Source organism: Leptinotarsa decemlineata, unplaced genomic scaffold, assembly GCF_025532065.1.
Source record: "Leptinotarsa decemlineata unplaced genomic scaffold, Ldec_3_MD MMD2_P_RNA_scaffold_9, whole genome shotgun sequence".
NCBI lineage: Eukaryota > Metazoa > Arthropoda > Insecta > Coleoptera > Chrysomelidae > Leptinotarsa > Leptinotarsa decemlineata.
This window is the reverse complement of record NW_027412536.1, coordinates 2,294,835-2,317,608: the sequence shown is the minus strand read 5'-3', so window position 1 is coordinate 2,317,608 and position 22,774 is coordinate 2,294,835. Positions and strand designations below refer to the sequence as shown.

At 33.7% G+C, this 22,774-nt stretch overlaps 1 protein-coding gene across 9 annotated transcripts in view; it reads right to left on the bottom strand.

The window, feature by feature from the left end:
• Positions 1–828: 828 nt before the first annotated feature.
• The window catches only part of LOC111512194 (receptor-type guanylate cyclase Gyc76C), a 343,637-nt gene continuing 321,691 nt past the window's right edge, over positions 829–22,774 (bottom strand). For 8 of the 9 annotated variants that reach the window (XM_074170390.1, XM_074170389.1, XM_074170394.1 and 5 more), the window contains 2 exons: positions 2,915–3,503; positions 829–2,054 (listed from right to left, as the gene is read on the bottom strand). In XM_074170390.1, coding sequence (XP_074026491.1) covers positions 1,850–2,054; positions 2,915–3,503 — 794 coding nt within the window. In that variant the 3' untranslated portion in view covers positions 829–1,849. The remainder of the gene's footprint in view (positions 2,055–2,914; positions 3,504–22,774) is intronic. The other variant, XM_074170393.1, reaches the window with a different exon arrangement.

The window sequence follows — 22,774 nt, the reverse complement described above, 5'->3', positions numbered from 1 at the left end:
TCTAAAATACAAAGATTGTAATTATGCACAGATGTTTCAGATACAAATATATGAACTTTGAATTGCAATTCAATAAGCCATAGAAATTTCGTTTTTATTGAAAACGGGGTAGTTTTTAGAAAAGATTAGTTTTTTGGAAAAAAAACTTTTTGACTTTCTACTTCTCTCTGAAATTTTATATCAGAACCTTTTCATATTTACGTTGTGTAGTGTTTCTGTGCATGATATGTTTCAATTCCATAATGAATGGATGACATATGAACTGAATAGAAAAAAGTGATTTCTGTGTCAAGCCAAATTCTTATGACTGGAACTAATAACTGTATGAATTTTTTTACATACTGTCGTCGTGGCAAGAGCAAATTTGTCTCTTCTACTAATACAAAATGGTAATTTTGTGCAAGAATTGCGTGTTTTTATCTTTCGATTCAAAAAGGGGCTTTCAATTCTATAACGAATGTTTGAGATGTAAACTGAATAGGAAAACTTGATATTCATGTAATTCAATATATGTTTGAAATTAGTTGTTACGGATGCCCTCTATTTCCAGTTTGTATCTGGAAGAAATCTCTGTGCGTGATCCACAAATATTTAATAAGTTTTCCTAATTTTTTGCAAAAAGATGGAGAAAATACCACATTGACATACTTGATTGGAGTTTAAAGGATATACCTAAATATTTCAATTGTTCAATATCAGATCCATTTATGATGAAATTTACCATGATAAAATGATAGTTTTATGTGGTATATCCCAAAAGTAATATATTATCTACAATGTGGGTTTTTTTGGTGGTATCATCAAAATGACAGTATGTGAATGAAGAAATTATTAAATAAATAGGTATATTTATCAAACAATTCCTACAATAATATATGTACATGTGAATTATTTCAATATACATGAACTTCATAAGTTAATGGCACATCTAGTTTTTAAAGGGAGAAGACAGCTCTTCAAAAAATAAAAATAATAAACTATATTATATACAAATGGAGATAGTATTCACAGCCTCAAACACAATTATTCCTTGAACAAATCATTCTCAAAACACCAAAAGAAAATGTTTAAAATGTTTCACAACAAATGCTGCTATCGTGATCTTTATTTATACTTCTCATTATTCCAAAGAAAAATCTATACAATAAAATAAATTTAAAGAATAACAGAATGGTTGGAAAACTGAAAATAAAATGAATTTGAAAAACATAAAAAATTATCATATTACAAACAATTGAGGTGTGACACGAACATAGAAAATAAAGTTATTAGACACTTTTTAAAAACCTGTAATATCTTTAAAAATTAAATTTAAATTAGGTATTCCATTCTGGAAGTCTAAAAAAATTATTAAAACAATAACCCATATCAGATCAATGGAATTTTCCCTAATATGTTTGATACTTTCATTTGCAAGTAGTTTCTCCTTTAAAATTACTTCAAAATTATTAAATATCTAGCAAAATTGAATAAATATTTTTTCTGATTTTTGTTTTTCATTGAAAATGTTTTCTTCATTCAAATTGTTACTTTCCTCACCTATTTTCTCCATGAACAAAATTTAAATTTAAATGAGAAAAAACAAATCACAATCTAAAATATTTTAAAAGCAACATTTCAACATCAATTGCATTCATATAAACTACTTCATATGAATTTTTGAGAATATGTAGAATATTTTACAAATTGTCAATGAATATATTAAATGCATTTTTTTATATTCACATTGACGAAACTTGTACATGTATGAAATAAAAAACTTCTCCAAAAACTCCAAGTAAATAAAATATATGACTTTGTACTTGAATGTTATTTTTGTGGTTCACATCTAACAAACATCAACATTTTTCTAGACTATACTCTCTTTTTCAGCTTGCAGGTTATTATATTCATTCAGAACACCTTTTCTCAATGAAGTGTTGCTCGATTTCAGTCCAGTTCCATTGAATAAACCCACCAGCCAGCTTTTGAAAGCACTCCGTGAAATTGTTTTTTTATTGTTTATGTCTGATAATTGGGCACAAGAGGCCGATACTGCTTCCAGGGAATGCCATCTAGAACAGAAAATAAGGTTTCAAATCAATTGTTTTGTTTTAAATGTTTTCATCAGCCACTTGCTTCCACTTTCTCATCTAATTGATATTGAATTTTTTCAGATGACTCTTGACTTGGTACAATTGTAATAATATTTATTACAATTGTACCAATTGTACCAATGAACCCAACAGTACTCAAGAATTTCAACAGAATTTTATCTAGTCAGTGTTGGGTTCATAGAGAAGTGACAATCGGTACAAACAAATTTAACCGTTTTATTCCACTTTACGAATAGAACAATATTCTAGAAATCGCAAAACAATAATTTTTTTACCTAATTCCCTTCTCTAAGCCATTGTTTGAATGAATATAGTTGTTCGCTTGACTATTTGCTAGAACGCTCGCTGGTAAATAACTACTGGTGCATTGTTTGAAGTCGTCCTTTCAAAATTACTCCTTACAGTGACTTTAACCAACTATTATCAATTTAACGAGCGTGTGCAACATTTAAGGTTATGCTTTATGCACAAAGTTTCTTGTGGTAAAAAATAAGAGTAGAAAATATGCTTGTATCTGGCACCCGCGAATTAACTTTTTTGAATTTTTTTGCCAATTACTAAGATGACTTTCAATATATCTTCAGCTATGATAACAATCGACAAGTTGAAAGATAAGACCTGTTTAATCTTTTAGTATAGACTAACGTTAAAAAAATTTGTTACTGAAAATTTCAAGGTGACAGTAAAACACTGCTTTTATGTTATTGTCCTTGATGCCCCAGAGTGATTTAAACATTTTTTACCATGGATTCAATGTTTCATGAATTATATTTCCTCGTAATGGAAATTAAGAATTTGAACGCCTTTGTTTCACTTACCTTTTGGAAAATTCGCTCTCAGATGTGTCATCAATAGCACTTCCTCCTCTTCTTCTGACTATCACAGGATGCTGCGTAGGGTTTAACAATGGCACATGTACGTCTTCTAAACCACTTTTTGCACAGTACGATGGAATATTAACCAAATTGCCATTAGGGAAATTATTATTCATCAGTTTATCTTCAGGTATGGCAAAAATTTGTACCTCACCACACTTATCACAGTTCTCTAATGATTTTGCAGAGCGCCGCTGTCCCTTCAAAAACTTTTCAATCAGATCCGAAGGTTTGTTGCTCTTTCGAAGAGGTAAACAATCCAATGATTTCGATTCCTTTATTCTGTTCAGCAGTCCCTGACTTTTCTGATGCTCATCACAACTAGATGCGATACTCGAAAGTACTCGTCTAGGTCGAACAACTCGGCGGTTTTCTTCTTCAATTAGTTGACTTCCAAAAGCTGTGTTGATAGTGAGTTTGGACCCCCCTGGGTCTGGAACATGCAGATTATGTCGATTAATTTTTGGATGACGAGTTGGCGCTGGACTCGAATTTTGAAGAGTTGAAGTGCTTTCCACCTCTATACTTGTACCTGGTGGAGAAATTTATTTCGGTAATGAAACAATTGTAATAATTTTTTCTGTTGAACACTGAAAAAAAGTTGGTTTTAGGAATACAAAATATTTTCAAGGTATGGAAATCACTAAACTGCAGTTTCTCAACAGTTTCAAAAAGTAACAGCAACAAACAGAAAACGTTTTTATTCTCGATTTTCTCAAAAACTTTGTGCGAAAAAGATTTCTTAATTGTTTCCTTCCTTCTCTGACTATGGGTTACTTCAAATTTGTACTTCTGATTTCAAATGAAGCTAAACTTTCAACATAAAAGACTGAGGTTTGCAAACTGTAGGCTACATTTTATACACAGGGCTCTTAACATCTCAGAACTCATTTTTCGAAAGAAAATATTTTCGAAAGAAAATATTTTCGGAAGAAATAGTATAGAAAATTATACACTCAATGCATACCTTTTGATAGACATTGAGTTTTAACATTCACATAGTTCAAATTGAATCAGTTTCGCAACTGAAATCATTAAAAATTAATAGACCACCACCAAAACGAAGTAAAAATATAGCTGTGTGGAAAGCAATTCAATTATAATCACAAATGAATCAAAAATTGAGATTTTACAGAAGTATATCATATCTGCAAAAACAATCTCTTGATTGGCGTTTGGTATTATTAGTAAATCAAATGATATTACTTTGTACTTGATAATAATTATTAAAAATAACATTGTAATACATTTTACAGCTAGTTTCCCCTAGCTTGCCTCAGGTAGTGTGTGCTAACAGATTCTGTAAAATTCCTATAAATCAAATACTCAAACAAAAACAGTGATTTGAATCATAACAAATTTTCACAAACTACACCTAACGATTTGATCTTCACAAACTTTATTTGCAAAAATATCACATGAATTATATCGCCCGTTCCCATGTGAACCGCTGACCATGCTGAAGCAGAATCTCGCGATTCTGGGAAACTGATGTGCAAGCATTCTTATCTTCATGGGAAGAATACTTTTGTAATTCAGTTATAATTATGCTCTCATACTGTTAACATCAATTTTTGTTAATAAAATTAATTTTTAAAAAGGGACTTTGACATCCGAAAGTTATATTTGGCGCAGTCGGTAGGATACTCGAAATTGAACGTATCGAACGTGCAGTTTTCGTTTCAACGATTTATCGGGTATCGAACTTGTTGTTTTGTCTTGTGGAGGTGTTTGTGAAGGAGTGGCTCTTCAAACCTCAAGAAACCCAATCCATCGTGGACCTTTAGCTACCCTCAACAGGCAGATCATCGGGGAGTGGAACAGAATCGTCCAGTCTCGCAAGGAAGTCTTTCTGGAAATCAAAAATCGAGGAACCAGTCGTCTACCTTATAAAGGATGCTCAAAGTTCTTACAATTTTAATGTAAGTCGTAATTTTTAAATGTCTATTGATAACTTATCTCAAATTCTTGGAAAGTTAAAATTGAATAACGAAAACCCTTCAGCTGACTCTTCAGTTTCTTTGCCTAATTCTTCTAGTAGTTCAAATATAATAATGGCTAATCAATTCAACTCAGAATACCTTAGGTGTGTGCCTGAATTCGACGGCAACCCTAATGATTTAAATAGATATCTAGCAGTTTGTGATTCAATAATTAATACTTTTTATAATGTGGCTGAGCCGACAAGTTTTCAAAATGTTTATTTGCTGAACTGTCTCATTTCAAAATTATCAGGCAATGCTAAAGTAGTAGCCAATATACAGAATGTTTCAAATTGGAGAGAACTCAAAGATACATTAACCAGAAACTTTGCCGATCAAAGGGATGAAACTTGCCTAAACAGAGACATGGTTATGCTTAGGCAATCCCCTAATGAAAAGCCTCAACAGTTCTATGATAGGTGTTTAAATATATTGAACCTATTGTGCAATTATATCGACGTTCACGAAATCACACAAGAATCTAAAAGGTGTAAAAGAGATTTATATAGCAATTTGGCATTGAAAACCTTTCTTTCTGGGCTCAAGGAACCCTTGGGTACTACAATACGTTGTATGCAACCCAAATCTCTCAGTGAAGCATTGCAGTTTGTTTTACAGGAAGACAATGTACATTACTTCCAAAATTTCTCAAATAAGAATACATTTAGACCAAACTTTCAACCTTCTAGAACACCAATTCAGATAAGACAGCCAAATTCTTCTCCTGTCAATAATTATAGTACACCAAATAACTTTTTCAGACAGCAAAATCAATTTCCTTCACAACCAATACCAATTCAGCCACGAGCACCAAGCCAACCCCAAAAATTCTTTACCAACGCGCAAGTTTTTAGACAACCATTTCAAAACAGAAATGTTTTCAGGCCCAATCAGAATCAGAACCTCACAAAACCTACACCCATGAGTGTATCCACCAGAAATACATATCAAACAAATAAACCAGTACCAATGAGTGTTTCGACAAGAAACGCCCCTAATTATCGATCAGGTCTCTCAAACTCATTTCAAAACCAACCCCAAAGAAATTTTATATCAGAAGAATTATTTAATACGGTAGTTAGTGACACTCAAAATGAACCAAATTATAGCGAACACGAATATTACGCTGAAGAAGATTATAACGAACATTATGACGAATTTCTATACTGCGAAAATGAAAATCAGGAAAGTAACTTTGACAATTCCGAGGTAAATTTTCAGGAAATGCCAACCACGAACAATCAAACCTAGTTCCGCAAATCATTTCTTTCAATAATTCTAGTTCTAGCGAATTATCATATATAACATTTCCGGAATATGACGCAAAATTTCTCATTGATTCAGGCTCCACGAAATCTTTTATAGATCCAGAAATTGCTCAAAAACTGTTTCCAAATCTGATTAAATACGACCCGTTTATTGTTTCCACAGTTTTCCAAAAATCAGCTCATAAATATAGCGCATCTATGCCCGCTTCAAAATTATTCAATTTGCCACAACAAAAACATTTAAAATTTTTCCTTTTCAAATTTCATGACATTTTCAAAGGATTAATTGGTCTTGACAATTTAAAACTTTTACAAGCTAACCTAGATTTTGGTAATGGCTATCTTATCACTCCTTATGCGAAAATAAAACTGAAGTTTCAAAAAACAAAAAGCGATCTCAATTTAATTACGATTGCTCCAAGATCTGAGCAAGTGATACAGGTCAAAACATCAATTCAGAATGGTGAAATAATAATACCTCACCAACGCTTCCATAATTGTGAATTGCCAGAGTGTCTTACTGTTGCAAATAAAGGTAGAGCTCTCACTACAATTTTGAACAACACCACCAAACCAGTAACCCTGAATTTTTCAGAACCAATCGCTGTTGAAAAATTTGATAAGAACGAAATTCAAAAAATCGATTTTCATAATTTTGATGATTCCCCTAAGCAAAATTTAGATTTTTCAAAAATTCGATGTGACCATTTGAATGACGAGGAAAGATCTAAGATACTTTCGCTGTGCAAAGAATTCTCTGACATATTTTATTATGAAAATACCCCGCTGACTTTTACGAGCCGTGTAAAGCACCAAATTAGAACATCTGATGAAATACCGGTGTATACAAAATCATACCGGTACCCATTCATACACAAGCAAGAAATCGAAAATCAGATCAAAAAAATGCTCGACCAGAAAATTATTCGGCCAAGCAATTCTCCTTGGTCATCGCCTATTTGGGTGGTACCCAAAAAGGTCGATGCTTCTGGGAAGCAAAAATGGAGGGTTGTTGTTGACTATCGCAAGCTCAATGAGAAAACGATAGATGACAAATACCCTTTACCTAACATCACAGATCTTCTGGACAAACTGGGAAAATGCCAGTATTTCACAACACTCGACCTGGCCAGTGGCTTCCATCAAATTGAAATGGAAGAGGACGATATTGAAAAAACAGCTTTCAATACGGAACATGGCCATTATGAGTACCTGAGAATGCCATTTGGTTTGAAAAACGCGCCAGCTACCTTTCAGCGCGTAATGGATAATATCCTTCGTGGTATCCAGAACGAAAAGTGCTTGGTATACCTCGACGATATTATTATCTTCTCGACTTCCCTCCAAGAACACCTTGAGAGCCTTAAATCTGTCTTCAACAGGCTGAGAAGCTCAAACTTCAAAATTCAGCTGGATAAATCGGAATTCCTACGAAAGGAAGTAGCCTATCTGGGACACGTCGTGACTCCCGAAGGTGTCAAGCCGAATCCAGATAAAATCACAGCCATCAAAAATTTCCCCGTCCCAAAAACCACCAAACAGATCAAAGGATTCTTGGGTTTGTTAGGTTACTATCGACGCTTTATCAATAATTTCGCTAGACTAACGAAACCATTAACCAAATGCCTGAAGAAAGGCGCAAAAATTGAACATAATGCAGAGTTTTTGGAATGTTTCAATACCTGCAAAAACCTGTTAATCAATGATCCGATTTTGCAGTACCCCGACTTTTCTAAACCTTTTAATCTCACCACGGACGCAAGTAAATTCGCCCTAGGAGCTGTCCTTTCTCAAGGCCCTATAGGCCAAGACCTTCCAGTTGCATACGCATCTCGGACCCTGAATGACTCTGAGCAAAATTACTCAGTCATTGAGAAAGAGCTTCTCGCGATCGTATGGGCTACCAAATACTTCCGCCCATATCTCTTTGGACGAAAGTTCAATATAGTCACTGACCACAAACCCCTTCAGTGGTTATTCTCTCTGAAGGACCCCAACTCAAAATTGCTGAGATGGCGGATCAAACTAGAGGAATACGATTATACCATAATCTACAAAAAAGGCAAGTTGAACACCAACGCCGATGCTTTATCCCGTGTCGAAATCCACACTAAGGACACCAAAACCTTTTGGGAGGAATTGGATGACATACTAGACGAATCACAACGTCTAACAAATCAAGGTGTCACTTTCAGTGGTCAAGGAAACCCAGTAAGTCGTTGCCTTGAAACCCCGGATTATCAACCCTCTTCCGATATTTTGATTATTGGAGAACCCAATCTGGACACTGAATATTCCCCCATCATGATTCATCCTAACGAAATGCATGTAAATAATACGGACAACGAGTTACCTCCGAAAAGTCACACAGAAAATGACAATCTTTCTTTACAAGTTCAACCTGATACCGAACGTACAGGAGATGAACCCCTACCAGAACTCAGAATACACGAAGACAATGAATTACCTTCCACAGGTAATGGAAGAAATGACATTTCTTCACCATTGCAACCTAATATCGAACAAATAGAAGATGACACCATTCACTCAAATGCTGAACAGAACCCTGTTGTAACAATTCCAATAGCGCAGTGTGCCGTGAACCTAGGGCTCAATCAGTTGATTATAAGCTCAGTTCTCCATTCTCCGGCCAAACCTAAAACTACCATTCTGTTCGAGAAAAAGATGAGAATTCATGTACAAATATCGCAAAATAATACAGAAAACGATATTTTGAATTTTATCAAAGAATATGTCGCCCCAGGAGTGCAGTACCATGTCTATTTTGAAAACCCCGAACTTTATGAACCATTTTCGGCAACAATTCAAAAATATTTCAAGTGGCCCTCTATAAAATTCAAAAGGTGTACCAAAAAGCTTCTGGACGTTACAAAAAAAGAAGACGTTCAAGAAATTATCAAAAACCACCATGAAGGTAAGTCAAACCACCGCGGTGTTGACGAAACTTTCGCAAGAATTAAGGAAAAACATTACTGGCCGAACATAAAAGAAACCATTCGAACATATATTAATCAATGCCTTATTTGCCAACAAAGCAAATATGAGCGAAACCCCATCAAAATGAAGCTCAACATCACCCCTACAGCAACCAAACCTTTCGAAATCGTACATATGGATACATTCACTATCGAAAGTAGAAAATTTCTCACAATCATAGACAGTTTTTCAAAATACGCACAGGCATACCTAGTCAACTCCTTGACAGGTACGGAAATAGCCGACAACCTCATTCAATTTTTTTCTCATCATGGTATCCCCAAACGAATTATCGTTGACAATGGTACCGAATTCAATAACTTCCTCATTTCGGAACTCCTGGCTTTACACAAAGTCGAAGTTCATTTCACATCACCACACCATCCTCAATCCAATGGAATGATAGAACGGTTCCATTCTACCATTCTAGAACACATTCGTCTACTCAACACTAGAGGATTTTTGAAAACCCCTCCAAAAATGAAAATGTTGTACGCAATTTTGGCATACAACCACTCTATACATTCGGTCACAAAACTCAAGCCAATTGACATCATAAGTGGTCACATTTCAACCAATGATCCTTTCAATATTGATATTGATCGGAAATTACTAAATGATTACACCAATGATCACAAGGAACGATCGAAACTCCTCTATTCCAAAATAAACTCGGATCTAATAAAGCAAAAGGAAAAGATAGTAGAACGAGAAAATAAAAAACGTGATGATCCCATTGTATTCAAAACCAAACAAAAAGTTTACGTGAAAAAACATATTAGGCAGAAGGATGCAAATAAATTTCAAAAACCAACTCAAATCAAAACGGTCGATCATACAATGAAAACAGTTTCTACAGAAAACCAACAAAAAATTCACATGGACAATTTAAAACGTCCCCTCAAAAAATACCCATCTCCCATTAAAAATTGATTAATTTTTCAGATTATCTGGAACTCTCGGACTCCAAGAAAATATATCTAAACAAAACCTAAAGAACAATCCAGGACTTATTCCTCTCAAACTTGGAACAGCCAAAGTCGAAACGCACGCATATTCACTTATTCATTATTATGATTTAAATCCAATAATCGTGGAGGTAAATAAACTGAAATTCCATTCAAAAAATGTAAGGACACTTGTAGGCGGTCACAAAGACTACTCATGGGACACATCTAACTATTTAAAAATATTAGAATTTTCGGAAAAGGAGGTGACTGATAGACTCAACAATATTTTACCACATCCACTTAGAACAAAGCGCGGTCTTATAAACGGAATTGGATCCATTTTCAAGTCGATCACAGGAAATTTAGATTCCAACGATGGTGAAAAATATGACCGCCTGATCAAAGAATTACAAGATAATCAAAATAATCTAGTAACGAATATCAAGAAGCAAAACTCACTCTCAATCTCATTAATTGATCAGTTCAATAGTACAGTTCAGCAAGTGAAACATAACGAAAGGCTTTTGGAATCAAAAATTAATCAAATAGCGAAAATTGTTGAAAATCAAACGTATAAAGAAAACTCTATGTTTATTAAAGACATCTTGAATCAGATAATCAATACATTTGAAATCATAAATTCAATTTTGCAAGATGTTGAAAACTCAATACAATTTTCTAGACTGAACATTCTTCATCCTAGTATTATAAAAACAAAAGATTTGTTCAAAGAACTGCAAAAATTGAATAAAATTGTTGAGAAAGACCAACTACCAATTGAAATAAGTTTCGAGAATACTTTGCTTTATGAAAAAATTATTAGCCTCAAAAGCTATATATCAAATTTCAGAATAACCTATATCTTGCATATTCCAATTACCCATCCATCAAATTTCGATTACTATCACCTATTTTCTATTCCGATATTAACTAAGGGTCAGTTTAAGGCTGTTATACCTCAAAACAAATATTTGACAAAAAACGAAAAATTGTATGCATTCTTGAGCGATCCTTGTTTGGAGATCTCCCATCGAACCTATATCTGCCCATCCACCAACATCAGAGAGCTGACAGAAGACAATCCATGCGAAATCCAGCTACTCAATGTCCAGAACACCTCCACTTGTAAGCAGACTGTCATACATTTATCGAGACCAGCCATTAGACAACTAGACAACTCAAACAAATGGGTTGTCCTGCTACCGGCTCAACAAACTACCAAACTCAAGTGCCAGAACCAGAACGAAATCGAGAACCTACTACCTGGAAGTTATCTATTCGACATTCCAATTGGATGCCAGTTATCCTGTGGCAACCAAATCATAACCAACGATCACCAAGTTACCAATAGTCAACCAATCATCTTACCAGACTTGGAAGAAGGGAAGCCAGAGCCATCCAAATCAATAGGGATCCAACTTGATGACCTGAACCTGGATGAACTTCATTCAATAAAAACCGCAATAATGAAAAACGAACCGATTATATCTTTCAAAGACGTAGCACATATCCCAAGTTTTTGGACGATGTTTATCTACTTGGTCCTAGTATCAATCTGTTTGTACCTACTGCACAAGAAGATTGGCTTCAGAGGGTGCAAAACCAATGGACCATCCAAACCAAGTCAAGATATCGAGATGTCTAGGGTTCAACTTCCTCGCTGACCCTCCTACGTTGAATCTTCGGGGGAGGAATTATATCGCCCGTTCCCATGTGAACCGCTGACCATGCTGAAGCAGAATCTCGCGATTCTGGGAAACTGATGTGCAAGCATTCTTATCTTCATGGGAAGAATACTTTTGTAATTCAGTTATAATTATGCTCTCATACTGTTAACATCAATTTTTGTTAATAAAATTAATTTTTAAAAAGGGACTTTGACATCCGAAAGTTATATTTCATGTTTCGCTATTTCATAGAGAAAGAAAGAAAGAAATTTTATTGATGCTTTACACTCTTCATGTTTACACAAGTCAGGTGGAAATATACTAGTAAAATAGGTAAGTTATGGTTATAATTACATCTACATAATATAAAAGGTTTGAACTTAAAGATAGTTTTATAATATTTATGCTCTACCTGTGTGTCACTGCAACATCGGCAAAGAAGAGACCACATCATCAGAGAGGAATTCTTCAATGCTATAATACGCTTTTTCGATAAGTAGTTTTTTTATTATTTGTAGGAAACTTTTAGTAGGGGTACAGCGTATAGCTTCAGGAATTTTGTTGAAGAATATTGGACCATAATAATTTTTATAATTTCTGATTTAAGACAACCTATGATACTGTAGAACTAAATTATTTTTTTGTCGGGTATTATGTAAATGAGTAATGGATACATAGTCATAAGTTTTTATATTGACTTTTATAAACTTGATGCATTAATAAATGTATAGTGACGGTATAGTTAAGATACCAAATTTTATAAATTTTTCTCTAATATCCTCCCTATGAGTAAGAGAGAGCATATATCGAATAGCTCGTCTCTGGCTGCCAAAAATTCTTTCAGTATGTGCCGAGTGACTCCAACAGAGAAATGCATACAGAACTAGTGACTGAAATAACGCATAGTAAGCCTTCAATAGTACTTTATTGCTAACAATTTTGACCAAGTTTTTTAGGAGATAAGTTACCCTGCACAGTTTTTTCGCTAAATAATCAACATGAGATTTCCATGTTAAAGATGAGTCAAGCATTACTCTTAGAAATTTCACATTTGACTTCAACTCCATGTCATGATTTCTAAGAGAGAAAACAATATAGTCAGTTTTTGAGTCATTTAAGCGAAGCCTGTTACAGTTGAACCAATTATCAACCTTCAACTGTGCCTCTATGATTTTTTCCTTCAAATTAGTTATGGAGAGATTTGTTCCAATCAATGTCGTATCATCAGCAAAGAGGATCACCTCAGTGTCTGGCACCACCGCAGGTAAGAACAGTAGCGGGCCCAGTACCGAGCCCTGAGGAACCCCATATCTACCGATGATAAATTTGAACATTGTTTATTGAAGTAAGTAATTTGTTTTCTGTCAGATAGGTAGGAAGTTATAAGCCCTAATAGTTTATCATCAATTTCATATAGATTTAGCTTTGATAAGAGGATATCATGAGAAGCGCAACCAAAGGCCTTTGACAGATAACATAACAGGCATCCAACAAATTTCTTGTTATCAAAACCATAGTTTACAGTATCCACAAGTTTACTTATTGCGAGAGTTGTAGATTTATTATTTCGAAAGCCAAACTGGGAATTTGTAAAAAAAAATTTTTGTTCAAGATGATTAATAATTTTTGACAGTATTTTCTCATAAATTTTTGATAATATAGGGGGTAATGAAATTGGTCTGTGATTAGCCATATCATTTGGATCACCTTTTTTAAACACAGGCACAACTTTTGAAATTTTAAGGCAATTTGGATAAATTCCTAATTGTATACTTTTATTTAGCAATTTACATAAAGGAGATATTATTTGATTTTTTACTGATTTCAAGAGATTCATATTTAGTTCATAAAAATCCTTAATTTTATTGCTCTTCATATTATTTATGGCATCTGATTTTATTTGGAGATACCTCAGTAATGTTTAACTTTGTGACATTTTTAGTGACATCTTTATGTATGTGAGAAAGACATTTTTTTTGACTAAATGGCAAATTTGACATAATAGATTTGGGAACATTTATGAAGTAATCGTTGAAAGTATATGCTGTTATCTGATTATTTGTCACGTTTATATTCTGATTTGATCTATTATAGTTTGCGTTTATCAGCTTGCAAGATGTTTTCGAGATATTATCTGAATTTTCAATAAGACTATTATTATAATTTAATTTCGATTGTTTCAGTGTCCTACGATAGTTTAATTTTAATTTTTTATATTGATTTAAGTCATCGGTACATTCTGAATAATCATATATTTCTTTTAGTAGATTCATATGGTCCCGCATATTTCTAAATGTATCATTAAAGCAGGGTTTAGTAATGCTTTTGTAGGGTTTTAGTTTTTCTTCTGGAAAGGATTTGTACGTTGCTTCTTGTAATAATTTAATGAATATTTCAAACTGACATTCGAGAGGTAGCATATTGTTATCAACAAATCTCCAGTCTGTGTGATCAATTATATTGAAAAATTTATTTAGTCCTACTACTGTAATTGGACGGCCGATATTTTGTTCCTTCATACCGTTTTGATTTGATAATTTACAACTAAAAATAATAGCTTTGTGGTCAGAGAGATGTGTCTCAATTACTGATGTTTTATAACCTACAGTGAAATTTGATAAGATGTTATCTAGACAATTGTTTAGTCTTGTATTTTCCATGACAGTGATATTAAGGTTATTTATCAGTAGGAGATCTATAAATTCATGAGGAATTTCATCTTTTCTATTAAATTTTATGTTGAAATCACCATTTATGATAACATCGTACTTTTCACATTTCAATAATAGATTGCTGAACACTTCAAGAAACTCTGAAAATACCCCATTTGGAGATCGATAAATAGTAACAATAATGATATCTTTATCAATAATTTCAATTGCCGAGATTTCACAGGTGAGATCGCGCGATAAGTTTGTTAGATCAACTCTATTAGAAACGTAAAGGCCTTTTCTTACCAAAATTGCAGTGCCACCATGGATATGAGCATTTCTGCAGTAATAAGAACCAATTTTAAAACCAGATATGTCAAGAAACTCAGTTTCAATTTCATTTAGACAGGTTTCACTGAAACACAAAATGTCAGATGAAGTTTTTTGGTGATAATATTCTAGAAAACTCTCAGTCTCATCAAGTTTATTTCGCATTGATTGAACGTTTTGATAAAAAATATTCAGGTCCACACTTTTTTCCTGGGTTTGTTCCATTTGTGTTCAGCTTAGATGGATTTGTATTTAAAAATCCGTGTTTCTCCTTTGATAACTATGGTATCTATTAAAGTCAAAACGTTAAGCTATGCTTCTTGGCCAAGTTGATTGTTTGTAGATTTCATCCTTAAGATCGAAGTCGATACCAAACATAAAACATTTGCTTTGTGATTCATTTGTGGGCAGTTGTTTTATAATGATATCAGCATTTTTGAAAATGTTCTGATCTTTGATATATGGTGTTATTTTATCTGAGGTAACATGACGTTTGATTCGGTACAAATAAAGCCATACTTTTTTACCTATGCCAAAATCCTCATGGGTTTCATTTTCTCCAAATTTTTTTAATATACTTCCTTTTTTGTGTATAACAGTTTGAAAGTCCTCAGATTCACGATATTTTTGCGGTTACACGATCGTGATAAATTATCTCATTCATAATATTTAACTGATCATCCTCAAGTACACTTTTTACTATAGGTGCTTTTTTTTCAATTAATGATTCAGATTTCCCCTGTTTGTCCTGGACTATTTGTGAAGATTCAATAGGTATTTCCTCTGAGTCATTGTTTATTTGTAGTACAGGTGTATTTTGGACTTGTTTTTTTGTAGTATCTTGATTTTGGGTTTTCTTCAACTGCGGTTTATCAGTCGACTTTTTTGTTGATTTTAGTTTTTCTTCCAAGTACGTGATGTTTTGTTTCAGCAACTGATTGTATTCTAGTAGTAAATTATATTTATCATCTTTTTCTTTTACTAATTTATGCATAAGTTGATTCTCTAGAATTAGAGTTTCATTTGTTAAATTGCTTTCCATTGATTCTAACTTATTTACATGATTTGCAGTGATAGTTCCATCTTGTTCACAACACTTTATTCTGGTGTCACATATCTTGATTCATTTTAATTTGTGTCTAACTGCATAAGGTGTATGAAATACATTTCCACATTTAACGCACACAAGAACTTTAGTATGTTTGGTCTGACAACACTTAAAAACTTTTTCTTTGAAATTATTTTCATTTACAATGCAGACTACATTTTCTGCCTGCTCATCAGTCGACGCCATCTTGCAACATATTGAATAATATACTGAAAGTAGCCAAGCAGTTCGACGTGGGTGCTTTGTTCACTCACTCGAATTGACTGCCGTGTTAGTCGGTGCTTCAAGTCCTAGTCTGAACGATCGATTTTCACTTGTTATCGTAAAACCTGTGTTAGGAATCACACGTTAAAAGGTAAGACCTCGTTAATCCTTAGCTCGCACCAGTTTCGACTTCTGAGGGTTGTCGTTCGTAGGGGTGCGATAGCTGGTTAACGGAAAAACAGATTTTAAACAGAATTCTTGTATACCCAACCTAATCACCAGTGAAAACTACCTAGTCAGGTACCTAGAGAAGTCATTTCTTGAGCTTCCTTTGATTGAGTATTTCTTATATTGGCATAGATATGTGAATGACGTTTTGGTATGTTTCACAGAAATATTAACAAAATTCATGAAAACATTCAGTTCACTATTGAAGCAGACAATTAAAACTCAATCAGTTTCTTGGACTTGACAGTCAGTAGATTGAACAACAAACATGATTTTTCAATTCATCACAAACCTTCCTATACGAATACTACTATTCATTGCGATTCTACCCATCTGTATCAACACAAAATAGCATCTTATAATAGCATGATGCATAGATTAGTCAAGGTTCCTCTCTCAATAGATAATTTTAATGAAGAACTCAATATCATTAAGCAAATTGCAACGATTTGAAGTTACACAAAATACTTTCCAAAAAAGTCTACCCAAACGCGATTCGGGACGGCTTTCCTATCGATAAGGTAGATAATCAAAATCAAAATTATAGAGCTTTAACATATTTCGGGAAAACAACCGAAAAAGTTGCTCCGTTTTTAAATGAACATGATATTAAAGTTGCATATAGAACAGGCAATACGTTGGGAAAGTTAGTGAAAAATAATAAAGACAAAACATCCAAATTCGATAAATCAGTAGTATATAAATTAAACTAGCGACCTGTCACGGCTCCGCACGGGTTCAATGCTAATTTTATATACAGGGTGTCCCTGGACTTCCTCTTTTCCTCTCGGGAATGTATAGATGGGGTCAAAATATCACCAGTACTTCATATAACTTTTTTTCCTAAAATCCTTCGTTACCAAGTAACGGGCCCTCGAAGTTACAAAATGAAAAATGTTTTTCTTTGATAACTTTTCAAGTGAATATTCAAAATCATCCAAATTTTGGTAATTGACTAAACAAATGAATTCCTTCGATGAGCTTTCATGCAGGAGTCAGTTGTTTTGCTACAAAGTCAGGAACGGACTACCCCCGATGGTCCACACCCCAAAACTGTGAAATGACAGATATTTTTCAATATTTTTCAACAAATTAAGGTTACTTGGACAATTTTATGAATAAAAGTACTCGTGTGGAAAGTCGATCGGAGCAACGAGTCTTGATAAAAATGTAGTTTCACTCGACGACATCAAACCCGCTCGTCCACCATTATTTGAAATGAATAATTATCAAAGCAGAAATAATAATGATAACGTTAATTCAACAACATTTATCCTGAGATGTCTACCATTATTCGAAAATATTAGTTTTTAAGGAAAATGGAAATGATAGGTAAAATGTTCATAACGAATTTTTATAATGCAAACACGTTTAACTAACGAAACTCAAGAGCCTCAAGAGCAAACAGAAATGAAAAATCCGCTACAGAAACTGCTCGATATGACCACCTTCTCTCTCTATACATTTTCTTAGTCTGCCAAGACACCATCTCTGTACTTGAAATAGCATTCCAGGGTCGTTTCGTATGGCTTCACAATGTAATGTTATTCTATTCAACAATGCATCTCTTGTGTGAATAGGTGTAGCGTAAACAAGGCTTTTTAGATGCCCCCACAGAAAGAAATCCAATGGATTTAAATCCGGAGACCGCGATGGCCATGAATATGGCCCACCTCTACCAATCCATCTATTGTGGAAAATATGGTTCAGATGGTCACGCACAATCAAACTAAAATGAGGAGGAGCGCCATCATGACTAAACCACATATCTCTTCGGGTTTGCAATGGAACATGTTCCAAAAGTCCATTCTGAATGAACTCCAAATAACGTTCTCCATTCAATCGGTCCTGTAGAACGAATGGTCCTATAAGATGGTTTCCTATGATACCAGCCCAAACATTCACGTTGAATTTCCGTTGGTGTTTGGTTTGCAATATCCCATGGGGATTTTCTTCGGCCCATATATGGAGATTATGAGAGTTGATAACTCCATCTCTACTGAAACCTGCTTCATCAGTGAATAAAACTCGATTAATAAAAGTCATATCCTCTCTTTGCCTATCCATGAACCAATCGGCATATTCCAGTCGTGCTGGAAAATCTTGAGGTGTCATGGCATGTACTTTCTGGATGTGAAATGGGTGGAGCAGTTGTTCCCCAATTATTCTATGAATAGTGGACTTGGATGTATGGAACTGTTCTGATAGATTTCTGATGCTCATTGAAGGATCATCAGCGACGGCTTCCAAAATATTTTCCCCCAATACAACGGTACGTACAGTCCTAGGAGCGCCCTCACCACCTCGTTTTGGCAAAACTGTACCTACAATAATATCGAAATAAAACTACGTGCTCAAATTAATTATCAATTATTACATACCTGTCTGCTCGTCCATAAAATACATGCATATCTGCATATTCATTGAATGTAAACTGTTCGGCCATATCAAAAAAATTCAAAATATCCTATAGAATATTGACAATACAATTATAGTCATATGACAACGCACCACTCAACAAAACAAAATCGCATTCCAGTTTCTCATTTTTTATCAAAACTTTCTAAAAGGTTTTTTTGTCAACATCTGTGAAAGAAATATTATTCCCTGGATATTTTTCACCTGATCATGTGCAACCGTTTTTGTAGTTCATTCGTTTGCTTTTTATTAGTATAGTAAATATTTTTTCCGATGTGCGTGAAACTTCTCAACAGTTTAGCTGTGAAGAAGAATTTGAAACATTCGAATGTTGAGTTTCATGAGATTTAGATATCTGATCAACACGAAACGTGATTATTCCACACGTATTATGTACATACAAAATATGGAATGAATTCGATATTTCATAGTAGAGTAGCTTGTTAGTTTAAAAACACCACGAATCTACAGAACTTGATATTTCTTTTGAAATAATATCTGCTATCACAATTGTGACTTAAACTTCCATATAGGTACTGTACTTTTTGTTTACGACTTCATTTTAGCATACTTTGTATTATTCCTGTTATAAATGTTGTTGAATTAACGTTATCATTATAATTTCTGCTTTGATAATTATTCATTTCAAATAATGGTGGACGAGCGGGTTTGATGTCGTCGAGTAGAACTACATTTTTATCAAGACTCGTTGCTCCGATCGACTTTCCACACGAGTACTTTTATTCATAAAATTGTCCAAGTAACCTTATTTTGTTGAAAAATATCTGTCATTTCAAAGTTTTGGGGTGTGGACCATCGGGGTAGTCCGTTCCTGACTTTGTAGCAAAACAACTGACTCCTGCATGAAAGCTCATCGACGGAATTCATTTGTTTAGTCAATTACCAAAATTTGGATGATTTTGAATATTCACTTGAAAAGTTATCAAAGAAAAACATTTTTCATTTTGTAACTTCGAGGGCCCGTAACTTGGTTACGAAGACTTTTAGGAAAAAAAGTTATATGAAGTACTGGTGATATTTTGACCCCATCTATACATTCCCGAGAGGAAAAGAGGAAGTCCAGGGACACCCTGTATACATATTATCACGTGCGAACGCTGCTAATCATAAAGTGCTATAGGGCGAAGCGCCGCCTTTACTATAGAAAACTGTGTGTTTCTTGAGACTAATGAAAGTATTATTATTATTATTATTATTATTATTGTTATGCATGTTATATACATATGAACCTTCCTCTTGAATCACTCTATCTATCAAAACACCCGCATCAAAATCCGTTGCATAGTTTTAAAGGTCTAAGCATACATAGGGACAGACAGTGGGAAGCGACAAGTTCCACAATTACTACTATGTAGTAATTGTGGTATATATTGGTCAAACCAGCAGAACAATTAGGAATTCCATCCAGGAACATCATATGAACTATGGAAATAAGAAAACAAGTTCGAAATATGCAAATCATGTTTTAGAGGAAATTATATTTTCAACGGAAATTTCGAAATTTTACACATAGAAAATAAAGGTTTAAAGCTAAATCATTCGGTAGCAATAGAAATTAATAAACTAAGAAAATCAAACATTTTACTGAATGACCAACTGAATTAAAATAATCACCAGTACTGAACTAGTTTTCTTATAGACTGATGTTAGTCTTCGTAAACATTATTATTGATTTTTGGGAAAGAAAGTTTTTGGCCTTCTACTACTCCATCTGATACAAAAAAAATGGATGAGAGAATCTTCCAAAGAAAGGAAGGAAGTAATCAATTTGAAAATAAGTAACGCTATACATGGATGTGTAGATCATGCAAAGAAGTAACTTTCAGACACAAACTGAAAGAAAGTCCTCCTGAAACAGCTACTTTCATATAAACATTGAATTACACGAAAAAAAAAATTCTTTCGAAACAAATACTTCTATATGAACACTGAATTATACAGAAGATACTTTCCTCTATTCAGTTTGTATATCAAACATTTGTTGAGGAATAAGAATCAGACATCATTCACATGAGTTCTACTTTGAATGAATGGTAATAAATTGTACTCACATGGAACACTGTCACCCTAACTGGTATACACCGGTGTTTCGCCTTAAGACACTTGCCCTAAGGCTCTTCAGTACCAAATTGGATAACATTATAGAAAATATACACACTTCATTCATGAATTACGATTTTGAATGTCACGGAATAAGCTTGGTCTGCTTATGTCATCGATGACATCGTAATGACATTCGTTCACCTATTTGATTTAATCCCAAAAATTAATCACTCCTAAAAATATAACCCCTTTCAATTCAAATTATTATTGATCTTGTGATGTTGGGAAAAAATTCCAGTAATATTCATTATTATTGATATACGATCTAGGTAATCATAATTGAGGATAAAACTTAGATATATAAAAGTTGAGTTGGTGCTCTAGGTAATTGTGATCGAGTTAGTACCTTACTCGGTAGTTTTCACTGGTGATTACATGGCGTATATAAAAATTAGAATAAAGAAATAACTTTCAGTGCGTTATTAACAACAAAAAAGCAACTGTGATAGCAAAACATGTGACATTTTTGAAAATAAACTTGGGAAGATCAAATCGTTAGGTGTAGATTGTAAAATTACTATGGATCTTCATCAAGTAACGGCTAGGTCAACCAGAAAAAAAAAATTCACAGAACTATTGCTTCAACACGAATTTAAATGAAAAGTTTCGTCATATGATTCAAAAATATTCTAAAATGTTAACTGTTTATAGCACAATATTTGTGAACAATTTATGCTTCTACATTAATACTGACATTTAATTCACTTGTGACTCCAGATTTATTGTGTTTTTGTTCAGCATCCAAATATCTCCAACCAACTGTAAAATAAAATAACATATTCTGCCTTATATATTGCTTAAAGATGCAGATCTTAATTGAAAAAAATGATAAAAGTGACTTTTCTTAACGTTGGAATTATAAAAAACTGAAGACTAAAGACATCACCAAATTGTAGTTGACATTAATGCCAGTCTTCATCGAGTTTTTCATAACAGGGAACACCAGATATCCTTAGATGGGATCTATGTTGATGAAAGTAGGAAGTTAATAAGATATTGAATGAATAAAGATGTATAAAAAAATTCAAAGAAGTGAACAGGTTTTTCAATAAACTTCTCATAACACTTATAAATACTATTACCACATCTGAATTGATATTACAATACGTCCTTGGACAAGTACTAATAGTAATAATGAGTGTGAAAACAATGCAGACTTTTTCCAGTATAGTGATTCTAATAGCGATGGTGAATAATGTGAAAAAGAAATACTAGTGAATAAGATTCGGATGCATTTGAATATTGAAACACAGAGAGTAGGTATGTTTCAATGTATATAAGAATCTACAAGTAACATCAGATTTGACCAAATTTTCTTTCTCAACTGTATATAAAATAGTCAAAGACAAACCTTAGGGGAACGCAAGACGCGATGTGATACAGGATTACCAAAACCTGTAGATGTTCATCTAATAAAATCATTGAAAAAAACAATATATGACTGTTACAAAAGCAATGAGATTCCTGCAACTGAAATCATAAGGAATAAATTGAATACTTCCGGCCATAACGTGAGCAGAATCGGATAAAGAAACTAGGATTTAGATTTAAAATAATAAACAAACGTCAAGAAGTTATAGAAAGTAGAAGAATAGTGGGATTGCGTAACAAATACTTAGAACAAATAACTAAATATAGACAAGAACAACGGCAAATTTTCTATTTGAACGTATCTTGGTATGACACTCACGACACAGTTACGAAAGGGTGGAATGATGGTTCGAGAATGTGTATGCCTAACATGCCTGCAAACAAAGGATCGCGACTAATCATTGTGCATTGCGGAGGAAGTAAAGGATGGGTTTCGAATTCTTTGAAATTATGTGGAAAAAACTTGAGGACTGCAATGTACACTATCATAAAAACATGGAAGCTA